Source organism: Scyliorhinus torazame, chromosome 4, assembly GCF_047496885.1.
Source record: "Scyliorhinus torazame isolate Kashiwa2021f chromosome 4, sScyTor2.1, whole genome shotgun sequence".
Classification (NCBI taxonomy): Eukaryota; Metazoa; Chordata; class Chondrichthyes; order Carcharhiniformes; family Scyliorhinidae; genus Scyliorhinus; species Scyliorhinus torazame.
Window position 1 is genome coordinate 298,591,894 of NC_092710.1, and position 27,114 is coordinate 298,619,007.

At 47.5% G+C, this 27,114-nt stretch overlaps 1 protein-coding gene across 3 annotated transcripts in view; it reads right to left on the minus strand.

Annotated features, from left to right (window-relative positions):
• Positions 1 to 27,114, minus strand: part of ak9 (adenylate kinase 9) — a 544,334-nt gene that overhangs the window by 56,033 nt on the left and 461,187 nt on the right. For all 3 annotated transcript variants that reach the window (XM_072499993.1, XM_072499992.1, XM_072499994.1), the window contains exon 33: positions 13,372 to 13,589. In XM_072499993.1, the coding sequence (XP_072356094.1) occupies positions 13,372 to 13,589 (218 nt within the window). The remainder of the gene's footprint in view (positions 1 to 13,371; positions 13,590 to 27,114) is intronic.

Sequence of the window (27,114 nt, forward strand, 5' to 3'; positions counted from 1 at the left end):
AAAGATCAGATTCTGCAGTGGGCCAGGGGGCACCGGGACGTTAAATGGGAGGGTCACTCGATCCGGCTATACCAGGACCTTAGCGCTGAGTTGGCGAAAAAAAGAGCAGCATTTAATCTGCCCTATTCAAGAAATGTATCCTGATTGGGCTATAATACATGGCCTGCCTTTGAGTCTCTGTCGAGAGAAAAGATCAGAGACTCCCCAGACGATGTGAACACTTTTGTTAGGAAACTTGATTTGAATTCTGCGTAAACCTTTCTTTATTTTTGACTAAAAGTTAAATTGCTGTACATTTGGAAGTTAAATAATTGTTTACATGATTGAATTACACTGAAGTGGGCGGAGAGTGACACTGTGGTTACCACTGCTGCCTACGACGCTGAGGACCGGGTTCAATCCCGAACCCGGGTCACTGTCTGTGTGGAGTTTGGACATCCCCATGTCTGCATGGGTTTCACCCCCAAAACCCAAAGATGTGCAGGGTAGGTGGATTGGCCACGCTAAATTGCCTCTTAATTGGAGAAAATAATTGGGTACTCTAATTTTTAAAAAATGAATTACACTGAAAAGTTATTACTGTTGAAGTCTTTTTTTCTATTATGCTAGTATTGTATATATTGCTCTTACTGTGCTGTCGTTGACACTGGATTGTTATAAGTGAATTTTCTTTTAATATTGTTAATGATTTTCCTCAATTTTTAATAATAGGGCCATTCAGAGAGCCTCTCAGCTATAGTTAGGGAAGCTACAAATGTGGATATTCTGCAGCTCCCACACGCAAACACTCAGAGAGGGGGGAGCTCAGATTATAGTGTCAGAGAGTTCAGGTTTTATACAAATTTGATGTTTTTATTGGGGGTTGAGGAGTTAGAGGGGATTGGGGAGGCAGGGTATAGATGGTAGTTTGACGCTGTCCACTAATTTGTATTTGTCAGGTCTTTGGACTGGCAGGCCGCTATCCTGGTGGACCACTTCAGGATTAGAATTACAGGATTACTTGCTTGCTGAACTACAGATGTAATGGCTGACCCCGGTGGGAGAGGTTCTCCTTTCTGCCTTATAACCTGGAACGTGAGGGGTTTGAATGGACCAGTGAAGTGGGCAAGGGTCTTTGCACATTTGAAGGGTCTAGACCAAGGTGTTTTGTTCCTACAGGAGACCCACTTGGACCAGATAAGCCTTCACAAAAATTGGGTGGGACAAGTCTTTCAGTCAGGCTTTAATGGTAGGGCTAAAGGTACGGCAGTACTAATCCACAACAATTTACTCCCTCCCGGATTTGGATGACCCCAATGGGCACTACATTATTGCCTGTGGTTAACTGGAAAACAATCCGGTTATTTTGGTGAATATTTATGCTCCCAACTGTGACAACCCAAGCTTCATAAACTCCCGAGTGAACGTTCTTCCCGATTTAAACTCACATTGGATGATTCTGGGAGGAGATTTAAACTGTGGGTGGGATTTAACTAAAAGGGACCAAAGTCCCATATTGAGCAATTTTAGCCTTATGTTTCTCGGCGCTGCGATCGTGACTCGTATTTGATAAGGGGCCTCAACGGGAAACGCGCGGCCCCGGACCTGATCGCACCTGTGCAAAATGTCAGTTTGGCACTTTGGCAATTCCAACCTGTCACCCTGGCAGTGCCCCTGCAAGCTGGCACCACCTGGGCATCTTGGCAGTGCCAAGCTGGCACCCAGGTTGCACTGCTAGAGTGCCATTCTGGCAGAGCCAGGGTTCCCAGGTGGCACCAGTGGTGTCAGGGTACCACCCTGCCCAAAGACATACATCTGGGGGCCTCTGATCCCTGAGAGACACCCCATTTGCAGACACCAGTACTGAACGGTACTCGCCCGAGGTCTCTGAGGCAAGGAAGATTGATCCCACGCTTTGGGAAACTCAGGAATCTGATGCGTGGATTCACATCACAATGCGATCTCGCGAGGCGTTGCAAGCTGGGTAGATCTCGGAGCGGGGTATCACGGCTTTTACCGGCCATGCTACGCCGCAGCGAGCTGCTTTTTGGCTGCAGTGTGGCCATTAAATCGCGTCCTGTGTCTTGGATCCTGAACTGGACTACTCCATGTCCAAATCCTGGCCCCAAGTGGGGACGTCCAGGGCATTGACCTCTTTCATAGATAGGATTGGAGGGGTTGATCCGTGGCATTTTCTGCATCTAAATAGTAAAGAATTTTCTTTTGTTTTGCGTGTTCACTGCCCCTACTCCCGAATTGATTTTTTTGTTTTTGACCAAATCCCTCCTACCCTTTGTCAGAGCAGCTGAGTACTCAGCAATTGTCATCTCGGACCATGTCCCTCATTTTATTGAATTTTGTTTTGATTTTGGCCCCCCTGAGCGCCTGTCCGGGAGACTAGACACGACTTTAATGTCTGATGTCAAATTTTGAGAGCGATGGTCTGCTGCTATAGCAGACTTTATCAAACTCAACAAAACAGAGTCAGTTTCTCCTTCAACACTCTGGGAAACCCTGAAGGTGATAATAAAGGGAGAGATTATCTCATATAAAGCTCACATTGTGGAAAAAAGAGGGAGAAAAACAACAAAGAACTCCTTCTTGGAGGTTGATCACCAATATTCTTTTGCCCAAACTCCGGAATTACTGATGCATAGAAAATACCTGCAATTTCAATTTGAATTGATCTGCATGAGCAAAGCGGAATATCAGTTACGACGTTCTAGGGGCACCTTCTATGAACATGGGGAGAAGGTGGGCCGTCTTCTTGCGCATCAATTCAACAAGCAGGCAGCCTCCTGGGAAATTCCTTAGATTCGGAGCAAAGAGGGTAACCTAGTCTCAATCTCTCTCCAGATAAATGCAGCTTTCAGTATGTTTTACCGTGAGCTATATGAGACAGTGCCTCCTCCAGATACCTTAGACATAATGAAGTTTCTAGATGGTTTACACATCCCGACCATTGAGCAAGACAGGAAACGGGAAGTGGAATCCCCCCTTAAGTCCAGAAGAAATAAAGAAATGTATCGGTTGGCAGCAATCCGGCAAAGCCCCCGGTCCTGATGACTTTGCATCCGAATTTTATAAGAGGCTGGAGGCATAGTCTTGCGCCGCAGCCTCCTCCCTACACGCCATAATTGCTGCAACGCTGCCCTTTTCCCCGTTAGGTCTTTCCTCAAACCCTCTGGTCATTTCCTTCCTCAGGGTTTGGAAGCAGTTTCGGCAGCACTTCAGTCTTCTCTCACTGTCCTCACTTACCCCGATATGTGACAACTACCTCTTTGTGCATTCGGGCTTGAACCCATCATCCAGGTTTTGGAGAACAAGAGGTCTGGTACAATTTGGGGACTTATTTCTAGATAGAGGCTTTGCCACCATTGAAAAACTCAAGCCAGATGCAATCTAACTGGTCCCAACCTTTTCCATTTTTTGCAAATTTGGGACTTCTCATGTAGGTTCTTTTCTGCCTTCCCCCTGGCCCCTCCTTCTTCCCTGCTGGAAAAGATATTGGCCTTGGCACAGCAGGGGAGAGGGTCAATTTCTAATCTATACAGCCTCATTGTAGCTTCGGATCCTGTCCTTTTCGATAGAATATACGAGAAATGGGTGGAGGAACTGGGCCCTGTGCTTACTGCAGAGGTTTGCAGAGAAGCCCTCTACACGGTAAATTTCACTTCATCCTCTGTCAGACTGAGCTTGGCTCAGTTCAAAGTGCTACATGGAACACATTGAACAAAGGCAAGGATGAGTGGATTCTGTCAAGACATGGAGGACAAGTGTGACCGCTGTTCACTTACACCAAGCTAACCAAACGCATGTGTTTTGGTCTTGTGCTAAGCTTGCTGGATACTGGGCCTCCTTTTTTGACAGAATATCTAAGATTTTTCAGACAACCCTAGAACTGGTTGCATGCTGGTTGCAATATTTAGGGTTTTGGACTCCCTGGGCTAGATTATCCATTCCTGAGACTAAGGGCTGGATTCTCCACCGTCGCGATGCACCGTTTTGCTGGCAGCCCAGGGGTTTCCCGACGGCATGGGGCTGCTCCACAATGGAAACCCCATTGACCAGCTGGCGAAACGGAGTATTCTGCCGGCGTGCTGAACCAGAAATCTGGTGTGGCGGGACGGAGAATCCAGCCCTAAGTGTTGACGCCGGGGCAGGATTCATGGACTGGAGTGGGACCGCTGGACCTGCAGCCCCTCGCCATGGCTGAGCAGTGGGCCATGGGTCGGAGGCCCAGAGGACAGGGAGGTCACCGGGCTGGAGATCAGGCGAGGAACTGAGACCCCGCTTGTCATAATATGCACCCATGCACATCATGAGGTAAAAACAGGCAGTGACAGACACTCAAGTTAGCCAATCAACATACAGGAAAGAACACAACCAATCACCAGACAGAACACCAGAGGGGGGCTTCCAACTATAAAACACACGAGGCATCAGCACTCCGCTTCTTTCCACTGGTGAACACTGTAGCGACAGTCAGGGTGTATATATCAGTCAGCACCTTCTACACGTGGATCAGAGCTAGCCTGGTCTAGTAAGTTAGAGTTAGTACACTTAGTGTAGTACAGTGTCAATCCACAGCCAGCTGTGTGCATTGTTACAGAAGTTCAATAAATCGTACAGAACCAACACCTACGTTTGGTGTATGCTTTACCGTTCATCTGCATCCTGTTGCAGTCCGTGTTACCCCAGGCTGAATAACACGACACCGCTGAGTTGCGGTTCCCTATGGCATGTGTGTCAAACTCACCGCTGCCCCCCAACACCATCCCCAGACCAGCCTCATCCCCAACACCACCCCCCACACCACACTCATCCCATCCTCATGACCACACCACCTTTACTCCCACCCTCACCCTCACCCCCACCCTCACACTCCCCCTAACACCCCCACTATCCCCGGCCCGCGGTCTAATCACGTGTCTTGTGTCTTACAGGACAGGCTGGTGATGGAAACGGCTGCCTTCTGTTCCTCTGGGGCACACTCCGCTGCTGCAGCTACCTCCTCCTCGAGCAGCTCCAGCTGGTACAGCCACAGGGCATCCCGCAGGGCTGAGGTGACTAGCTGGAAGGCCGCCGTTGCTGGTTGAATTCCAATATCCATTATTTGCAGGGGGTGAAAGGCCGGGGAGTTAGCATGGTGCATACCCCCGTGCCCAACCTGGTCCACCGGGCTACACAGTGGCCCCGGTTGGCACTGCGTGCATTTCATCCAAATGTCGTCCCCACCCCCCCAATACACACACCCCTGGCATGTTGGTGGCTGGCACTGTGGGAGCCTCTGCCTCTGGCACCTGTCCCTGATGCAGTCAGCTGGCACTGCCCTCGCCAGTGATATGCACCACGGCCCCTGCCTGGCATCCCCGTAGGGGCTATTGTGGCTGTTGCCAAGGGTGGGCCACTGGCAGGTGTTGGCCGGGTGGAGGGGGATTATGGCGGAGGTGGGGTGGGCACCCATACGGCCGGTGTCACTCTGCAGAACCAGGGGTCAAGGTGGGCGGTGAGTGGGTGCACAGCAAGATGGCTGCCTTGCAGGCCGCTGTAATGGCGGTCTGGGACTGAACACCGTCCCAGTCCCGTGGTTACCCCGGCCACTCGGCCTGTACCCCCATCGACCTTCCTTGACAAATGCAACACAAGGAAGCCGCTTATGTTACAAAGGAAACATAAGAAAACATGGTGCCACGAGTGAACTGCTTAAAATCCAGATAGCCATACCTCAGCGTACAGTGACAACCAGCAATACCCAGGCAAGATGTACGGGCTCCCGATTCCGCAGCCGCTCCAGTGCCATGGCGATCTCCGCGAGAACTGGCAGCGATTCCGGCAGGCGTTTGAATTCTACCGAACTTAGAGACCTGGCCGATAATGAAAAAATAGAGTTTCTCCTCACCATCGCCGGTGCAAGAGCAGAAGAAATCTTTTTAAAATTCAAGTTCTCCAAGGGGCAAAACAGGTACAATTTCCAGGCAGTCCTGGACAAATTCGGCAAATACTGTGAGGAAAACACACTCCAATCAGCAAGGAAAGGTAAGAAAAGCGCCAGTACTCACCTCGAGGCCGAAATCCCGGACCACAGAGCGATTTGGGTCGAGGTTGGCGGCCATCCTGCTAAAGGGATTACACTAGCGCACTTGCGCGAGAAGTGCGCAGAACCGGAAGGTTCGTTTGCGCATGCGCGGGACGCCGTGCATGCGCAATCAAGAAAACGGCCATCGGTAAAGGAACAGCGAACTGCGCATGCGCAATCGCTTCCTACGTGCTACGTCACGCGCGTCATGACGTCAGAGGCCCCAGACCGCACCAATTTAAAGGGGAAACGTCCCAAATCCAATTTAAAGGGGAAACATCCCAAATCAAAGAAAAAATCTTTTAAAGCTGTAAAACTACCTTCCTTCACCTGGAATGACAGCACAATGCCTCAAATTGAACCAGGAAATGAATTTAACCTCCGATGAACCCTGCAACAAGCAGTTACCTACGCACAAACCGATGATTCCGACCTCAAATACTTCGATACCGATCTTTACATTTTTTCTGGACCTCGCGAGCCCAATGACAGCTCCATGGTCCTAGACGACTACGACCCGGACGAACCTTTCGTGTTGCACATTGGCGACCCCCGCATTGAATCCGACGCAAATGCGGATTCACTTTTCGGATTTGAGGATCTTCAACCCAGCAGATATGACGTCCCAACTCATCAGTGCAGGATGATGCTGCAGCCTGAAATTAAGAGACAGAAAGCGGTACACAGAGAGCGGCCTGCTGCCACACAGAGCGTGGTCCACGCCCCGCTCAGGGTTCCCGACTCTACGAAAGAAGACATGCAAGATTCTACACCGCAGTCCTTGCACGAACAAGAAGTGACTCCAGAGTCACAAGCCTCCACAGCAAGCTCGTGGACAGACTCCACAATTGTAGAAACGCAAGACTCCAGAGCGCAGTCCTTGCACGAACAAGACCATGAGGGTCTAGCAACCTCCTCTGACCAACTAGCGGCAGACAATGCAAGTATGCCATGCTCACGTAAACAGCAAGAAGGCTACCACGCTCCACTGCACAGTGGGACGACCATGACGGTCTATCACGCTACAATGAAGGGCACAGCGCTGATGACTGTTCAAGCCCAAATGAAGACAAGCCAAAGGAATCGCCTCTGCCAAGCCCGAAGAAAAAAGGATTATGCGCTGACCTTCAGGATCATTCTAGCCGAAGAGATATTAATAATGCTGCACAGTCACAGAAGGATGCTGAGGATTTGCTAAAGAAATTGCTTGTATGTCTAACTCGCAAGGAGCAGACTGAAAATTGCCATTGCTTTGGTACGGATCGAAAAAATGGACAAGACATTGATCCTCATTTAATGGAAATAACACAACCTGAATCATATCTACAGCAGGGACAACTGTCTCCCTTCAACACAAAACCGCAAAGTCCCAACTTCAAAGACCAGCAGTTAGTCAGTAATGACTCTTCAACCCCTGATGGGAATATTAATCACATTGAACCTCTGCACACTCCACTGATAAATGAGCAGAACATTGGAGCAAGAATCCTGAGGACACAGACATCGAGTAGCCAGATAAAGCACTTAAAACCCGCAGCAGTTTCAAGTGAACCAATTGTGCTTTCCAGTGATGGTGAAGATGCAGATAAGGTCGACCCGATTATCCATTGTACCACATTAACTCCAGAGATTACGCATTTATGTCTGGGGAGTAGAATGTGGGCAATTGAGAACAGTAAAAGAGAGACTGTGACTGTGCCAGTCCCAGCAAAATCAGAGCCAGAGACTATGAAGGCATGTACATTAGAAAACGATGCATATGAAGTAACTGAGAAGAAAATTGGAACAGACTGTTCTTTGGAAACTAGTACAATGACGAAAGAAACATTGGATCTAACATTTGATGCCCTACATCAGGGGGCAGAGTTGAATATGGTAGCCATCACAAAGCAGAAAGTGCTAGAGAAACTAAGAGGTTGATAAATCTCCGGGCCCAGGTGGGCTACATCCTAGAGTTCTAAAGGAGATAGCTGAAGAAATAGTGGAGGCGTTAGTTATGATCTTTCAAAAGTCACTGGAGTCAGGGAAAGTCCCAGAGGATTGGAAAATTGCTGTTGTAACCCCCCTGTTCAAGAAGGGAACAAGGAAAAAGATGGAAAATTATAGGCCAATTAGCCTAACCTCGGTTGTTGGCAAGATTCTAGAATCCATTGTTAAGGATGAGATTTTTAAATTCTTGGAAGTGCAGGGTCGGATTAGGACAAGTCAGCATGGATTTAGTAAGGGGAGGTCGTGCCTGACAAACCTGTTAGAGTTCTTTGAAGAGATAACAAATAGGTTAGACCAAGGAGAGCCAATGGATGTTATCTATCTTGACTTCCAAAAGGCCTTTGATAAGGTGCGTCACGGGAGACTGCTGAGTAAAATAAGGGCCCATGGTATTCGAGGCAAGGTACTAACATGGATTGACGATTGGCCGTCAGGCAGAAGGCAGCGAGTTGGGATAAAAGGTTCTTTTTCGGAATGACAACCGGTGACGAGTGGTGTCCCGCAGGGTTCAGTGTTGGGGCCACAGCTGTTCTCTTTATATATTAACGATCTAGATGACGGGACTGGGGGCATTCTGGCTAAGTTTGCCGATGATACAAAGATAGGTGGAGGGGCAGGTAGTATGGAGGAGGTGGGGAGGCTGCAGAAAGATTTAGACAGTTTAGGAGAGTGGTCCAAGAAATGGCTGATGAAATTCAATGTGGGCAAGTGCGAGGTCTTGCACTTTGGAAAAAAGAATAGAGGCATGGACTATTTTCTAAACGGTGACAAAATTCATAATGCTGAAGTGCAAAGGGACTTGGGAGTCCTAGTCCAGGATTCTCTAAAGGTAAACTTGCAGGTTGAGTCCGTAATTAAGAAAGCAAATGCAATGTTGTCATTCATCTCAAGAGGCTTGGAATATAAAAGCAGGGATGTACTTCTGAAGCTTTATAAAGCATTAGTTAGGCCCCATTTAGAATACTGTGAGCAATTTTGGCCCCCACACCTCAGGAAGGACATACTGGCACTGGAGCGGGTCCAGCGGAGATTCACAAGGATGATCCCAGGAATGGTAGGCCTAACTTACGATGAACGTCTGAGGATCCTGGGATTATATTCATTGGAGTTTAGGAGGTTGAGGGGAGATCTAATAGAAACTTACAAGATAATGAATGGCTTAGATAGGGTGGATGTAGGGAAGTTGTTTCCATTAGCAGGGGAGACTAGGACCCGGGGGCACAGCCTTAGAATAAAAGGGAGTCACTTTAGAACAGAGATGAGGAGAAATTTCTTCAGCCAGAGAGTGGTGGGTCTGTGGAATTCATTGCCACAGAGGGCGGTGGAGGCCGGGACGTTGAGTGTCTTTAAGACAGAAGTTGATAAATTCTTGATTTCTCGAGGAATTAAGGGCTATGGAGAGAGAGTGGGTAAATGGAGTTGAAATCAGCCATGATTGAATGGTGGAGTGGACTCCATGGGCCGAATGGCCTTACTTCCGCTCCTATGTCTTATGGTCTTACATATGGGAGAAATTGAGGGAAATGAACAAGGTTCTGTAATGTCTGGGGGAAGATTTAAAATTCCAAAGAAGAAAAGCCCAAATGAAGGACAACGGCAAGACAATGACAGTCCACCCACATTGTTTGCACCACCAGATGAAAACTCTGACAATTTACCCAACCCTAGTGAACAGCAAGCAGCTACTGAGGATCTACCCACGGTATGTGAAACGAGTGACGACAGCATCCCACTTCCCATGCAAAAGGTGCAAAGTGACAGACCTCAGCTAGTGCATACAGAGGCACTCGACGATCACGGTGAGACCACTGGTGACTCCGGTGACACCATTATACTTCCACCCTCATTCACTCGAACCTCTCCACTAGTCAATGCATTCCTGCATGTTCCGACTCCAGACGTGCAGCTTCAAGAAATCTCAGCTGACTCCAGTGAACCTGCTAAGACTCCGGACGGGGAGCATCAACAAAAAACAGACCAGACTCCAGATGGGGAGCAACCAAACGCCGACTCTGATTCACGTAAGCCAGACTTTACTCCAGACAGGCAGTGTCGCAACCTCAGTGATGGCACGCTCAGGGTGACAGCAGATGCCACAACGACAGGAGATGGATCACGTGACAATCACACTGGGTCAGCAATAACAAGCAGCAGCTAAGGTCCAAGAGGAATACACCAATTCTCACCACACATTTGTTCCACACCGACAGTGCGGACAATGACAGCTCATGCTGGACAAACCCAGTATTCAAACCTGCAGCAGCCAGCAGTCTATGCAGCATATTCTCAAGCAGGCCAGCACTACGGATTGACAACTAATGGAATCAAGACCGAAGGAGTACTACCGCCAGCGCAATCTGCACTACAGACTGGATGCCTTCGTTACTGCCCAGGATTTGCTGCACCACAGCCTGGCCAGGCAGCATATTCCTATCAGATGCAAGGTTCTAGTTTCACACCATCACCAGACATTGATGCGAGCAGCAATTCTGTCTCCAAATCGACATGCTTCAACGCTTCTCAGCAGAATAACCCTTCCAGCACAGCATGTGGCCAGAACCAGTATGCACAGTCTCATCCGACTTCAACATCTGGCACATCCATGACCTTGAATGGTATTGTTGATGGTACCTCTTCAATGTCAACGACCTATCAACTACAAGATGCCATCCGACAGCACCACCACAAACATAAGGGGCTGGTTTAGCTCACTGGGCTAAATCGCTGGCTTTTAAAGCAGACCAAGGCAGGCCAGCAGCACGGTTCGATTCCCGTACCAGCCTCCCCGAACAGGCGCTGGAATGTGGCGACTAGGGGCTTTTCACAGTAACTTCACTGAAGCCTACTCGTGACAATAAGTGATTTTCATTTCATAAAAAGAAAAAAAGAAAAAGACTCCAAAGCGGACAGCGCAGTGATTCGACCACTTCTTGGTTCCTGTTGATGGTGTTCATAACCAAGAGAGACATTTGACCATGATGATTGATGGTTTATGGACTCACATGAATGATTTGGACTTATTGTTTAATCACCGTTCCCATGACTTGTATATACTTTCCTTCTCTACCTGTTCTTTGTTCAGTTTTTCTTAAAGTGTACAGAAAATATGAATATATAAAAAGGGGAGGATGTGGTGATGTGCATCACTGTAAATACATGTAAGCTAGACAGACACTAGAGGGAGCACCAGAAACATCACACACACATATTCAACCAATAGATAAGTTAGATGGGAGGCGACCAATGGGCATTCATGATACATAAGGGGGTGACACGACCACAGTGGGGCATTACACCAACCTATACATAAAGGACACCGCACAGATGATCAGCCCCTTCACCCAGTGGAGACAGTCAGTGAGGAGAGGCACAGGGTTTATTCATTATCAAACCCAACATGTGGAAGACAGCAGCTGGTTAGTCAGTTTAGGTAGCTACAATAGGATTAGCAGTAGTGTCAAACTCAAGTTATAAAAGTGTACATAGTGTAAATAAATGAGTTGAAGTTATTTACACGTCTCGACCTTCCTTGACAAATGCAACACAAGGATGCCGCTTATGTTACAAAGGAAACATAACAAAACATTGGATCAGCACGAGGGTGAACATTTATCAGGGGTAATTGGGAATGTGGAGTTGAGGTTTCAATCAGATCAGCCATGATCTTATAGGATGGTGCATTGGCTCGAGGGGTCAAGGGTCTTGTGGTAGTCACCACTGTTGTATTGTATGGGTATTACGGTGAGGCCCCGTACTACAGGTACGGGGGTAGATCCCTGCCTGCTGGCTCCACCCAGGAGGCGGAGTATAAATGTGTGTGCTCTCCGAACAGCAGCCATTTCGTAGGAGGCCACACATCTTTGTGTAATAAAGCCTCGATTACATTCTACTCTTGTCTCGTCATAATTGATAGTGCATCAGGTCTTCTCCTGCTCCTAAATTGTATATGGATTTTGTCGTGTTGGGTGTTCCGATGCACAAATGATCCAACACGGTTGTAGATGGTACAACTCTGTTTTATTGTCTTAAACAATGACAACTACTAACTGCTGGCTTCGGTTCGTACTTCACCAGCTAACCTGTGGACCCAGCCCTATCACTATCTTGGTGAGGCACTCAGCACATGGTCTATGTCTGAGTGGCACGCTGTGAGCTCTGTGCTCTGAGCTATCTCCTGGTAGAATGAGCGGGAACTGTGGTGTTCCCTGTTTTATAATGCGTGTGCTCTCACTGGTGATTGGCTGCGATGTTGTGTGTGTGTTGGTTGGTCCAACTACCTGTCCATCAGTGTGTGTGTGTGATTGCACCATGATATGCTGATGTGGATATCATGACAGATTTGTGGTTGTGAAAACAGCAGTATCGGCACTGATTGAAATAAAAATTGCAGTGAGGTCTTAATTACATGACTTGGACTCTATTCGGATATGATTGATGTCCTCCTATGTGCCAGACATCCATTGGCAAATTGTCATTATATTTGTCCATGCTTTTATTGCCCTGTCACCATCCATCCTAGATAAGGTGATAATAGGATGCTACAATTATTCTCAGTGTTCTTGAGTTTAAGAGAGATAAGAGGCAGAATTCTCCAGGCCGCGCGAATCGCGCCACGCTGCCCCGATGCCGGGACGCGATTCTCCGCTCTCGGCGTGGTGCCAGTTGGGGTATGCGCCGACTCTCCGGCCTGGGCCGGTGTGCCGATTCTCCGGCCCAGATGGGCCGAGCGGCTGTCATCAAGAAGCCGAGTCCCGCCGGCGCTAACATCCTCTGAGCCGGTGGGACCTCGGTGTTGAAGGGGCCGGGGGCATCCTGTGGGGGGGAGGGGGTGGGTCCGACCCTGGGGGAGCCTCCGTAGTGTCCTGGCCCGCGATTGGGGCCTACCGATCCGCGGGCGGGCCTGTGCCGTGGGGGCACTCTTTCCCTTCCGCCTCCGCAACGGTCTCCACCATGGCGGAGGCGGAAGAGACTCTCCCCACTGCGCATGCATGGTAAACTGTCAGCGGCCGCTGATGCTCCCGCGCATGCGCCGCCCGGGGATGTCATTTCCGCGCCAGCTGGCGGGGCAACAAACGCCGTTTCCGCCACCTGGCGGGGCGGAAATCCCTCCGGCGCCGGCCTAGCCCCTCAATGTTGGGGCTCGGCCCCCAAAGATGCGCCGTTTTGGGCGCCAGTCGGCGGACATCGCGCCGTTTGGGGAGAATTTCGCCCCTGATCTTTTTGACTAAAACTCTGGAAAAAATGAAGCCCAAAAACATCAGGAAAATTGCATAATATTCTCATGTTTAAACTATGATTAACTTCTTTTTAAAGTTCAAACTTACCATTTTGTATTCTTTCCAGATATATTTCAATCTGTTTCACACTGGTTTTAACAATTTCTAGCACTTTTTCCCACACCCACCATTTACTATGGTGTCCATATATAATGCGCCAATTTTGATGCTGCAGATGGTAATATTCCCAGACAGCACTAATCTCATGAGTGTATGATGAGTTTCGAACAGTCAGAATCTGAGAACTGTCATGCAGTGGATAGACCCTGTCAAGTAAGAGTAAAATAAAACAAATACTGAATGCATATGAAGTGAACATGAGTGTAGAACATTATGATTAAAACAGATGCTACTGAAAATTGGCCAGATCGAAAATCTGTATTTCAATTTTAAATATTTTCAATAGAAAATGTGACTAGATAATGGCGAGTAGCCGCCCCATGACCTGACTAAAAAGAGTTCATTTGGTTTTATTGCCTGTGGCCATGCTGGTCTGAAAATGCCTGATTGTGCCTGACCTCATAACGCTATGCAGACTCCGGAATGTTCAGTACTTGGATGGGAGACTTCCTGAAAATATCCAGTGTGGTTTTGAACTGAAAAAACTGGAAGCAGCAGAAGAGAACACAAGACCTCAGAAGATATAGAACATAGAACATACAGTGCAGAAGGAGGCCATTCGGCCCATCGAGTCTGCACCGACCCACTTAAGTCCTCACATCCACCCTATCCCCATAACCCAATAACCCCTCCTAACCTTTTTGGTCACTAAGGGCAATTTAGCATGGCCAATCCACCTAACCTGCACGTCTTTGGACTGTGGGAGGAAACCGGAGCACCCGGAGGAAACCCACGCACACACGGGGAGAACGTGCAGACTCCGCACAGACAGTGACCCAGCAGGGAATCGAACCTGGGACCCTGGCGCTGTGAAGCCACAGTGCTATCCACTTGTGCTACCGTGCTGCCCATATAGCAGCAAGGGAACATATATCAGACTTTGGGAGAGAAAGCAGCAAGCAGTGCTAGTCAGTATCTGTATTTGGAAAGCAAAAATTGAGTTGGGACCTCAAAGGTAGGTGATTGGCTGGTGGGTATTTCCTGTTTACCCTATCTGAACGAGGGAATGATTTGCTGAATCTTATCTAGCTTATTTTTGAAAAGGTATGTTTATTACAAAGAATACAGCACAGGAACTGGCCCTTCGTCCCTCCAAGCCTGTACCGGTCATGGTACCATCCTTGGCCAAAACCCTCAGCACTTCCTTGTGCCATATCCCTCTATACCCATCCTATCCATGTAGTTATCGAGATGCCTTTTGAACGCCGTTGATGTATCTGCTTCCACAACCTCCCTTGGCAGCCTATTCCAGGAACTTACCACTCTCTGTGTAAAGACCCTGCGTCGCACATCTCCTCTAAACTTTGTCCCATGGACCTTAAACCTATGCCGCCTAATGACTGACTCCTCCACCCTGGGAAAGAGTGCCTGCCCATCCACTCTATCCATGCCTCTCATAATCTTGTAGAGCTCTATTACTAAGAATAATGTATATTAGCAGGGTTTATTAGTATTAATAAGGCTCATTAGTATTAGTAAGGTTTATTAGCAGTAGCAAGGTTATTAGTAAACTAAGGAATGGCAGGGCTGCTCCAACCTCGAGCACACACCCAGTGCTATGTGGGAACTCTCGTGTCTTGGATAGCATTCATGCAGCAAGTATAGTCAGTTGCAGCAACTTGCGCACTGGGTTTCAGAAATTGGAGCATCTGTGAAGTTGAAAGTTTTGTGTATAGCATGTTTATAGATGTGGTAGTTCCACAGCTTAAGAGTACACAGTTTAAGAGTGACTCTATGACTGTATACAAGGCTATGAGCCAAGTTCTGGAAAATGCAATTATGATAGGTGATTGTTTTTTTAAAAAAAATTTTTATTTAAAACAAATTTGTAACATTTCCAGAGAGAAAACAGGCCCTATGCAAAGAGCCTTAACATAGTGAAAACAAACAGTGGGAAAGAATAAACATGCTAATAAAGCACTTCCCCTGTCAACCCTGCCCCACGTGTTCAACTCAACTAACGTGGCTCTAACCCCCCCTCCTCCCTCGGATGCTGCTGCTGTCGGTTTCCTGCGCTGTTCGCTGAGAGTCTGCAAGCGACCTTTCCCCCTAGGATCCCTAGACACCCCCTTTGCCCACTTAAGTCTTCTCTGCTCTCCTTCCCGGCTGCCCCCCCCCCCCCCAACCCCCTGAGGCCCGACCTGCCAGGCCAGCCCTCCTCCTACTCTCCCTGGGGCCCCCTGACCTACGCTAGCTATGCTGACCCCTGCCCTTGGCACCTGTCTGTCTCCCGCCCGAGAGCTCGGGCCCTCCCCCACACACCATTAACCTGATTGTATCTGACCGTGCCCGTTCAAGTCCCTTAACAAGCCCCTAGCCCATCCCCCTCTCCGAGGCCCCGATCTCCCGCCAAAAGGTACCAAGCGCAGGGCCCCCTATGCAGGGACCCTCTCTCTAACCCACTCGATGCTATCCCCCAAAAACAAGGTGGTTGTTTTTAACCGGTGCGGAAGGGATGGGCTGAAGGGCTTTCTCTGTGCTGTAAGCCTCTATGACAATTCGAGAGGGAGTGGGAGACGGTCAAGTAGAAACAGACAAGTAGTGCAGGAGTCCCTTGAGTGCACCCCACACTCAATAGTACATCAACAAATAGTGATTGGTTACAGTGCGGAATAAGGGGCCAAACAAAGCAATGCATGAGCAAGAGCAGCATAGTGTGTTGTGAATAGTGTTTTTACAGGGAACAGATCAGCCTGAGGGAGAGTCGTGGAGGAGTCTAGTAGCTGTGGGAAGAAGCTGTTCCTATGTCTGGATGTGCGGGTCTTCAGACTTCTGTATCTTCTGCCTGATGGAAGGGTCAGGAAGAGGGCAAAGCCTGGGTGTGAGGATCTCTGACAATCCCCCCCGCCCCCCCCCCCCCCCCACAGCCCCCACCCCCTCCTGTCTACATCAATGGCTCCGAAGTGGAGAAGGTCGATAGCTATAAATTCCTGGGGGTCACCATCACCAACAGTCTGTCCTGGTCCACTCACGTTGATGCAACAGTCAAGAAAGCCCAACAACATCTCTACTTCCTACGGAAGTTAAATAAATTTGATTCTGCATCAACTCTCACAAACTTCTACAGATGTGTCATAGAGAGCATCCTATCCGACTGCATCACAGCTTGGTATGGCAACTGCTCGGTCCAAGATAGCAAGAAACTGCAGAGTGTGGTGAACTCAGCCCAACACATCACACAAGCTTGCCACCCTCCGATTGATTCTGTCTACACCTCCCGCTGCCTCAGGAAGGCAGAGAGCGTTGTCAGAGATCCTCACACCCAGGCTTTGCCCTCTTCCTGACCCTTCCATCAGGCAGAAGATACAGAAGTCTGACGACCCCCCACGTCCAGACATAGGAACAGCTTCTTCCCACAGCTACTAGACTCCGCAACGACTCTCCCTCAGGCTGATCTGTTCCCTGTAAGAACACTATTCACAACACACTATGCTGCTCTTGCTCATGCATTGCTTTGTTTGGCCCCTTGTTCCGCACTATAACCAATCACTATTTGTTGATGTACCATTTGTCAATGTTCTCTGTTGATTATTCTTTTGTCTACTATGTATTTACTGTGTACGTTCCCTTGGCTGCGGAAAAATACTTTTCACTGTACTTCGGTAAATGTGACAATAAATATCAATCAATCAATCAACTTAGGAAGCCAAGTTCAAGATTCTCTTAAGGTTAACATGCAGGTTCAGTCAGCAGTTAGGAAGGCATTCATGATGAGAGGGCTAGAATACAAAAGCAGTGATGTACTTCTGAGGCTGTATAAGGTTCTGGTCAGACCCATTTGGAGTATTGTGAGCAGTTTTGGGCCCCATATCTAAGGAAGGATGCACTGGCCTTGGAAAGGGTCCAGAGGAGGTTCACAAGAATGATCCCTGGAATGAAGAGCTTGACATATGAGGAACGGCTGAGGACTTTGGGTCAGTACTTAGGAGGATGAGTGGGGATCAGAGGATGAGGGGGGTCGGTACTTAGGAGGAGGAGGGGCAGCACAGTAGCATAGTGGTTAGCACAATTGCTTCACAGCTCCGGAGTCCCAGGTTCGATTCCCGGCTTGGGTCACTGTCTGTGCAGAGTCTGCATGTTCTCCCCGTGTGTGCGTGGGTTTCCTCCGGGTGCTCCGGTTTCCTCCCACTGTCCAAAGATGTGCAGGATTGGCCATGCTAAATTGCCCTTAGTGTCCAAAAACTGCCCTTAGTGTTGGGTGGTGTTACTGGGTTATGGGAATAGGGTGGAGGTGTGGGCTTTGGTAGGGTGCTCTTTCCAAGAGCCGGTGCAGACTCGATGGGCCGAATGGCCTCCTTCTGCACTGTAACTTCTATGACATTGTGTTGTAACTTACAGGATACTGCGAGGCCTGGATAGAGTGGACATGGAGAGGATGTTCCCACTTGTAAGAAAAATTAGAACCAGAGGGCACAACCTCAGACTGAAGGAATGATCCTTTAAAACAGAGATGAGAAGGATTCTCTTCAGCCAGAGGGTGGTGATTCTGTGGAACTCTTTGCTGCAGAAGGTTGTGGAGGCCAAATCACTGAGTGTCTTTAAGACAGAGATAGATAGGTTTTTGATTAATAAGGGGATCAGGGGTTATGGGGGAAAGGCAGGAGAATGGGGATGAGAAAATATCAGCCATGAATGAATGGCGGAGCAGAAACGATGGGCCGAGTGGCCTGATTCTGCTGGCCTGATTCTGCTCCTATGTCTTATGGTCTTATATGGGACGAGTTAGGAAATGAGTAAGCAGGACCTCAAAAGTAATAATCTCTGGATTACTCCTATTACCATCCGCAAGCAAGTATTAAAAAAAGATGCATGATTAAAATATGGTGCAAGAGGGAGGGCTTTAGATCCTTGCAAGATGAGAATCAGCTCTGGGGGAAATGGAATCTTTATAGGGTTGCAATTGCATAGAGCTGGGATTGATTTCCTTGGGAGTGTTTAAACTAACTTGGCAGGTGTGTGAGAATCAGAAGGAAGTATCAGGGAGGAATATCAAGGTACACAATAGAACAAAGAACAAAAAAGAATAAAGAAAAGTACAGCACAGGAATAGGCTCTTCGGCCCTCCAAGCCTGCGCCGACCATGCTGCCCATCTAACCTAAAGCCTTTTACACTTCCGGGGCTTGGATCCCTCTATTCCCATCCTATTCATCTATTTGTCAAGATGCCACTTAAACGTCACGATCGTACCTGCTTCCACCATCTCCTCTGGCAGCAAGTTCCAGGCACCCACTACAGAATGACAGAAAAATACAGTGCAGAAAAGGCCCTTCGGCCCATCGAGTCTGCACCGCCGCATGAAAGGCACCTGATCTGCCAACCCTAATCCCATTTGCCAGCACTTGGCCCATAGCCTCAAATGTTATGACGTGCCACTTGCTCATCCAGGTACTTTTTAAATGATCTGAGGCAACACACCTATACCACCCTCCCAAGCAGTGCATTCCAAACCGTCAGCACCCTCTGGGTAAAAACATTTTTTCCTCAAATCCCCCCTGAATCTCCCACTCCTCACTTTGAACTTGTGTCCCCTCGTAACTGACCATTCAACTAAGGGGAACAGCTACTTCCTATCCACCCTGTCCTTGCCCCTCATAATCTTGGACACCTTGATCAGGCCACCCTTCAGTCTTCTCTGCTCCAGCAAAAACAACCCAAGCCTACCCAACCTCTCTTCATAACTTAAATGGTCCATCCCAGGCAACATTCTGGTGAAACGCCTCTGCAACCGCTCCAGTGCAATCACATCCTTCCTATAATGTTGCGACCAGATACTGCACACAGTACTCCAGCTGTGGCCTCACCAATGTTCTATATATATGGGGGCAGCATGGTAGCACAGTGGGTAGCACTGTTGCATCACAGCTACAGGGTCCCAGGTTCGATTCCCGGCTTGGGTCACTGTCTGTGCGGAGCCTGCACATTCTCCCTGTGTCTGCGTTGGTTTCCTCCGGGTGCTCCCACAAGTCCCGAAAGATGTGCTGCTAAGTAGTTTGGACATTCTGAATTCTCCCTCTGTGTACGGGAAGAGGCGCTGGAATGGGCGACTAGGGGCTTTTCAAAGTAACTTCATTGCAATGTGATGTAAGCCTACATGTGACAATAAAGATTATTATTATTATAACTCCAACATGATTTCCTTGCTTATGCCATGATTGATGAAGGCAAGTGTACCATATTCCTTTATCACCATCCTATTCACCTACCCTTCTGCCTTCAGAGATCTATTTTCAAACATGCCAAGGTCTCTTTGTTCCTCAGGACTTCCCAGTGTGGTGCCTTCATTGTATATTTCCTTGCCAAATTTCTCCTTCCAAAGTGTATCACCTCACACTTTTCAGGATTAAATTCCATCTGGCACTTTTCTGCCCATTTGACAATCCCGTCTATATCTTCCTGTAACCCAAGACCCTCAGCCTCAATGTTAACCACACAGCCTATCTTTGTGTCTTCCGCAAACATACTTATCCTACCCTCCACATAGTCATCTAAGTCATTTATATAAATGATGAATAATAGGGGACCCAGCAGAGTTCCCTGTGGTACGCCGCTGGACACTGGCTTCCAGTCACTAAAGCAGCCGTCTGTCATCACCCTGTTTCCTACAAGTCAGCCAGCTTTGAATCCACCTCATCAAGTTCCTTTGTATCCCATGTGCACTAGCCTTCTTTATAAGTCTTAAATTTGGGATCTTGTCAAATGCTTTGCTGAAATCCATGCAAACTACGTCAACTGCACTACCCTCATCTACACACTTAGTCACGTCCTCAAAAATTCAATCAAATTTTTAGGCATTACCTCCCTCTGACAAAGCCATGCTGACTGTTCCTGATCAAACCTTGCCTCTCCAAGTGGAGATAGATTCTCTCCTTCAGAATTTTCTCCACCACTGATGTGAGACTCACTGGTCTGTAGTTCCCTCGCTTATCACTACAGCCTTTCTTAAATAGTGGGACCAAATATGCGGTCCTCCAGTCCTCTGGTACCTCTCCTGTGGCCAGACAAGAATTAAAAATTTAGATCAGGGCATCTGCGATCTCCTCCCTCGCCTCCCATAGCATCCTGGGACACAATTCAGCTGCACCTGGAGATTTCTCCACTTTTAAGCCTGCTAACGCCTCCATAACTTGCTCAATAACCTCACAGTCTCCCTTCCCAAGTTCCATATCTGCCTTATCATTCTCTTGGGTGAAGAAAGATGTGAACTATTCATTTAACACCCTACCAATGTCCTCTGGCTCCACCCACAGATTGTCTCCTTGGTCCCTAATGGGCTCTACTTTTTCCCTAGTTATCCTCTTCCCATTGATATACTTATAGAATATCTTGGGATTTTCCCTACTTTTACCAGCTAGAGATTTCTCATAGCCTTTCTTTGCTTTCCTAATTGCTTTCTTAAGCTCCATCCTGCACTTTCTCTAAAACACTAATATCTCTGTTGATGTACTCCCCTTACACTTATTAAAAGGCTCTCTATTCCTTCTCATTGTATCCTTAATATCTCTGGTCATCCATGGTACTCTGGGCTGGTTACTCCTTCCTATTACCCTGGAGGGAACAATGTTGGGTCTGTAACCTCCCCATTTCCTCTTTAAACACCCCCACTGTTCTTCTGTAGATCTCCCCACCAGTAACTTGTTCCAATCTACCTTGGCCAAATCCTGCCTTATTTTACTAATGTCTGCTATCCCTCAATCCAAGACCTTTTCCTGCAATTTATCTTTCCTTGTCCATAACAAACTTAAATTGCACCATGTTGTGTTCGCTATCACTAAAATACTCCCCCACCATCACCTCAACCATCTGTCTGGCTTCATTCCCCAGAATTAGGTCCAGCACTGCACCATCTCTTGTTGGATCCTCCACATGTTGAGCTAAAAGGTTCTCTTGTATACGGTTTACAAACTCTGCTCCATCTAGGCAAGGTCTGCAAGACATAACGGGCTACAAGATGAAGGCATATAAAATCGTCGGCTCCGACGCACCCCTTCCTGATGAGCTCAACGCATTCTATGCCCGCTTTGAGCAAGAGGTCAGCGAGAGCGAGCCCTCCACCCGAGTAGCCGCAGATGAACTTGTATCTGAGATCACCACTGCAGACGTCAGAGCAGCCTTCTCGAAGGTCAACCCACGGAAAGCCTCTGGCCTGGATGGGGTACCCGGACGAGCACTCAGGTCTTGCGCAGATCAGCTGGCGGGAGTTTTTGCAGACATCTTCAACCTCTCTTTACAACAATCTGAGGTCCCTATCTGCTTCAAGAAGACGACTATCATCCTTGTACCAAAAAAAAGTCAAGCAGCGTGCCTTAATGACTATCATCCAGTGGCTCTGACATCCATCATTATGAAGTGCTTCGAAAGGTTAGTCATGGCATGAATCAACTCCAGCCTCCCGGATTGCCTTAATCCACAGTTCGTCTATCGCTGCAACAGGTCCACAGCAGACGCCATCTCCATGGCCCTGCACTCTACCCTGGAACATCTAGATAACAAAGACACCTATGTCAGACTCCTATTTATCGACTACAGCTCAGCCTTCAACACCATCATTCCTACGAAACTCATCTCCAAACTCCGTGGCCTTGGCCTTGGCTCCTCCCTCTGAGACTGGATCCTGAACTTTCTAACCCACAGGCCACAATCAGTAAAGATAGGCAACAACACCTCCTCCACGATCATCCTCAACACCGGTGCCCCACAAGGCTGTGTCCTCAGCCCCCTACTATACTCCTTATACACCTATGACTGTGTGGCCAAATTCCCCTCCAACTCGATTTTCAAATTTGCTGATGTCACCACCGTAGTGGGTTGGATTTCACACAATGACGAGACAGAGTACAGGAATGAGACAGAGAATCTGGTGAACTGGTGCGACGACAATAATCTCTCCCTCAATGTCAACAAAACGAAGGAGATTGTCATCGACTTCAGGAAGCGTAGTGGAGAACATGCCCCTGTCTACATCAATGGGAACGAAGTAGAAAGGGTCGAGAGCTTCAAGTTTTTAGGTGTACAGATTACCAACAGCCTGTCCTGGTCCCCCCATGCCGACACTATAGTTAAGAAAGCTCACCAATGACTCTACTTTTTCAGAAGACTAAGGAAATTTGGCATGTCAGCTACGACCCTCACCAACTTCTACAGATGCATCATAGAAAGCATTCTTTGCATTCTGCCCAAGACCGCAGGAAACTACAGAACTTCATGAATGTAGCCCAGTCCATCACGCAAACCAGCCTCCCATCCATTGACTCTATCTATAATTCCCGCTGCCTCAGAAAGGCAGCCAGCATAATTAAGGACCCCACGCACCCCAGACATACTCTCTTCCACCTTCTTTCGTCAGGAAAACGATACCAAAGTTTGAGGTCACGTACCAACCGACTCAAGAACAGCTTCTTCTCTACTGCCATCAGACTTTTGAATGGACCTACCTCGTATTAAGTTGATCTTTTCTCTGCATCTTGCTATAACTGTAACATTATATTCTGCAGTCTCTCCTTCCTTCCCTATGTACTGTATACATTGTTTGTACAGCATGCAAGAAACACTATTTTTCGCTGTATACTAATACATGTGACAATAATAAATCAAATCAAATCAACAATCTAAGCCCTTCAGGGGCTGGTTTTGCACAGTGGGCTAAATAGCTGACTTGTAAAGCAGACCAAGGCCAGCAGCACGGGTTCAATTCCCGTACCAGCCTCCCCGAACAGGCACCGGAATGTGGTGACTCGGGGCTTTTTACAGTAACTTCATTTGAAGCCGACTTGTGACAATAAGCGATTTTCATTTTCATTTCAACACAATGACTATCCCAGTTAATGATGGGAAAGTTGAAATCACCCACTATAATTACCCTGTTATTATTTTTACGCACTTCTGCAAATTGCACACATATTTGCTCCTTAATTTCCCGCAGACTATTTATAGGCATTACGCAATGTGTAAAAAACTTCCCTCGCACATTTCCTCTAAACTTTGCCCCTCGCACGATAAGCCTATGTTCCCTAGTAATTGACTATTGCACCCTGGAAAAAAGCTTCTGACTATCCACTCTGTTTATCCAACCTCTCCTCATAGCTTATTCTCTCCATACCGGGCAACATCCTGGTAAATCTCTTCTGCACCCTCTCCAAAGTCTCCACATCCTTTTGGTAGTGTGGCGACCAGAATTGAACACTATACTCCAAGTGTGGCCTAACAAGGTTTTACACAGCTGCATCATGACTTTCCAATTTTAATACTCAATGCCCTGTCCGATGAAGGCAAGCATGCCTTATTCCATCTTGACTACATTCTCCACCTGCGTTGCCACTTTCAGTGACCTGTGGACCTGTACGCCCAGATCCCTCTGCCTGTCAATAGTGTTATGGGCGAGGTGTTTTCAGAACCCCAAAATGTATCATGGAGTTCAACCAACCTCTCCCTTTAATGGATTGTTGCTTTTGAAGCACGCGGCTTGTTCTCCAAGTGTGATATTACAATTATGGACACGTGGTTTTTAACACAAAACAATGTTTATTCCATGAACTCAACTTAACCTTTTAAATAAACATTGGATCCCTTAACACCCCTTACTTCAAAGATAACCCCAAAAATAATACAACACTAAATAATCCCTCAAAATGTTCCTTCAAACATCCAAAAGATTTCCCCTTTAACAACAGACATGAGGTTACATTCAATATACTTATAGTCTTTGGATTTGCAGACATCAACAGAGCAGTTCTGTGTTTTCTTCTTGCAGCTCACTGGAAACACAGAGACACACTCAAGCTGCTCTCTCAAACTGGCTTTCTCCTTTCAAGCAGCTCACAGCAAACCAGAACTTCTCAATCTGTTGTCTCAAACTGGCTTTTGCCTTTTGAGTAGCTCACAGCAAACCAGCCAGGCACTTTTCAGCTGCTCTCAGCAAACCCACAGACACATCCAAGCTGCTCTCTCAAACTGAAACCAAAGGCAGAAGTGAGCTCAACTCAGCTCCCCCCAACCTCTGACATCACTTCAGTAATATGAGCAGCTCCATTTCTTAAAGGTACATTGCTTAAACATCCATTTCTTGAAGGCACTCTCACATGACAATAGTCTTAAGGATTCTGCCATTCACTTTATATTTCCCACCTGTATTAGACCTTCAATAATGCATTATCTCACATTTGTCTGGATTATACCCCATCTGCCACTTCTCCGTCTCTAAACGATCTATGTCCTGCTGCTACCCTCTGTCTTCTATGACTGAGTCAGTTCTGTATCCACTTTTCCAGCACAACTCTGATCCCATGTGACTTCACCTTCTGTACAAGTCTGCCATGAGGGAACTTGTCAAAGGCCTTACTGATCTAGGAGTACAGGTCCACAGGTCATTGAAAGGGGCAACACAGGTGGAGAAGGTAGTCAAGAAGGCATACGGCATGCTTGCCTTCATTGGCCGGGGCATTGAGTATAAGAATTGGCAAGTCATGTTGCAGCTGTATAGAACCTTAGTTAGGCCACACTTGGAGTATAGTGTTCAATTCTGGTCGCCACACTACCAGAAGGATGTGGAGGCTTTAGAGAGGGTGCAGAAGAGATTTACCAGAATGTTGCCTGGTATGGAGGGCATTAGCTATGAGGAGCGATTGAATAAACTCGGTTTGTTCTCACTGGAACGAAGGAGGTTGAGGGGCGACCTGATAGAGGTATACAAAATTATGAGGGGCATAGACAGAGTGGATAGTCAGAGGCTTTTTCCCAGGGTAGAGGGGTCAATTACTAGGGGGCATAGGTTTAAGGTGAGAGGGGCAAGGTTTAGAGTAGATGTACGAGGCAAGTTTTTTACGCAGACGGTAGTGGGTGCCTGGAACTCTCTACCGGAGGAGGTAGTGGAAGCAGGGACGATAGGGACATTTAAGGGGCATCTTGACAAATATATGAATAGGATGGGAATAGAAGGATACGGACCCAGGAAGTGTAGAAGATTGTAGTTTAGTCGGGCATGGTCGGCACGGGCTTGGAGGGCCGAAGGGCCTGTTCCTGTGCTGTACATTTCTTTGTTCTTTGTTTGTTCTTTGATGTTCTTGTAAACAATATCCACTGCCTTATCTTCAACAATCATCTTTGTCACTTCTTCGAAAAACTCGATCAAGTTCGTGAGACATGACCTCCCCTTCACAAAACCATGTTGCCTCTCCACTTGCTTTCTTGGCTTCCCTCTTGCTCTTTAAATACATATAAAAAGCCTTGGGGCTTTCCTTAATCCTGTTTGCCATTGACTTTTCGTGACCCCTTTTAGCCCTCATGATTCTTTGTTTAAGTTCCTTCCTACTTTCCTTATATTCAGCACGGGCTTCGTCTGTTCGTCTATTCCCAGTCTTCTAGCCCTTACAAATGCTTTTTCTTTTTGACTAGGCTCACAATATCCCTCGTTATCCAAGATTCCTGAAATTTGCCATACTTATCCTTCTTCCTCGCAGGAACATGCCGGTCCTGACATTTGAAAGCCTGCCATATGCCAGATGTTGATTTACTCTCAAACATCCGTACCCAATCTAGATTCCTCAGTTCCTGTTGAATATTGTTATAAATTAGCCTTCTCCCAATTTAGCATCTTCACCCCAGGACTACTCTTATCTTTATCCAACAGTTCCTTGAAACTTGCTGAATTATGGTTACTGTACCCGAAATGCTCCTCTACTGAAACTTCGATCACCTGGACTGGCTCATTTCCCAATACCAGGTCCAGTACGGCCCCTTCTCTAGTTCGACTATTTACATATATTTCAAGAACCCCTCATAGATGCTCCTTACAAACTCTGCCCCATCCAAGCCCCTAGCATTAAGTGAATCCCAGTCAATTTTAAATCCCCCACCACAACAACCCTGTTGCTTTTACACCTTTCCAAAATCTGCCTACATATCTGCTCCTCTATCTTCTGCTGGCTGTTGGGAGGCCTGTAGTAGACCCCCAACATTGTGACTGCACCCTTCCTATTCCTGAGCTTTACCCATATTGCCTCACTGTATGAGCCCTCTGAGGTGTCCTCCCGCAGTACAGCTGTGATATAATAATAATCTTTATTGCCACAAGTAGGCTGACATTAACACTGCAATGAAGTTACTGTGAGAAGCTCCTAGTCACCACATTCCGGCACCTGTTTGGGTACATGGAGGGAGAATTCAGAATGTCCAATTACCTAACAAGCACGTCTTTCGGGATTTGTGGGAGGAAACCGGAGCACCCGGAGGAAACTCATGCAGACACAGGGAGAATGTGCAGACTGCGCACAGACAGTGACCCAAGCTGAGAATCAAACCTGGGATCCTGGCACTGTGAAGCAACAGTGCTAACCACTGTGCTGCTGTGCCTCCCGTATATTCTCCTGAACCTGCAGAGCAACTCCCCCACCCCTTTAACATTCCGCTCTATCCCGCCTGAAATATCTAATCCTGGAATGTTTAGCCGCCAAGCCTGTTCTATGAAATGGCAACAACATCATAGTTCCAAGTGCTAATTCAAGCTCAAATTCATCTGCCTTATCTGTTATATTCCTTGCATTGAAACAAATGCACTTCAGACCATATCTTCCTGCCTGCTCTTCCTCTGAGTCTTACTGGCCTAGTTCCCTCACAGTTATTTCACCTTCTGACTTATTGCTCTGGTTCCCAGCCCCGGCCACAATAGTTTAAACCCC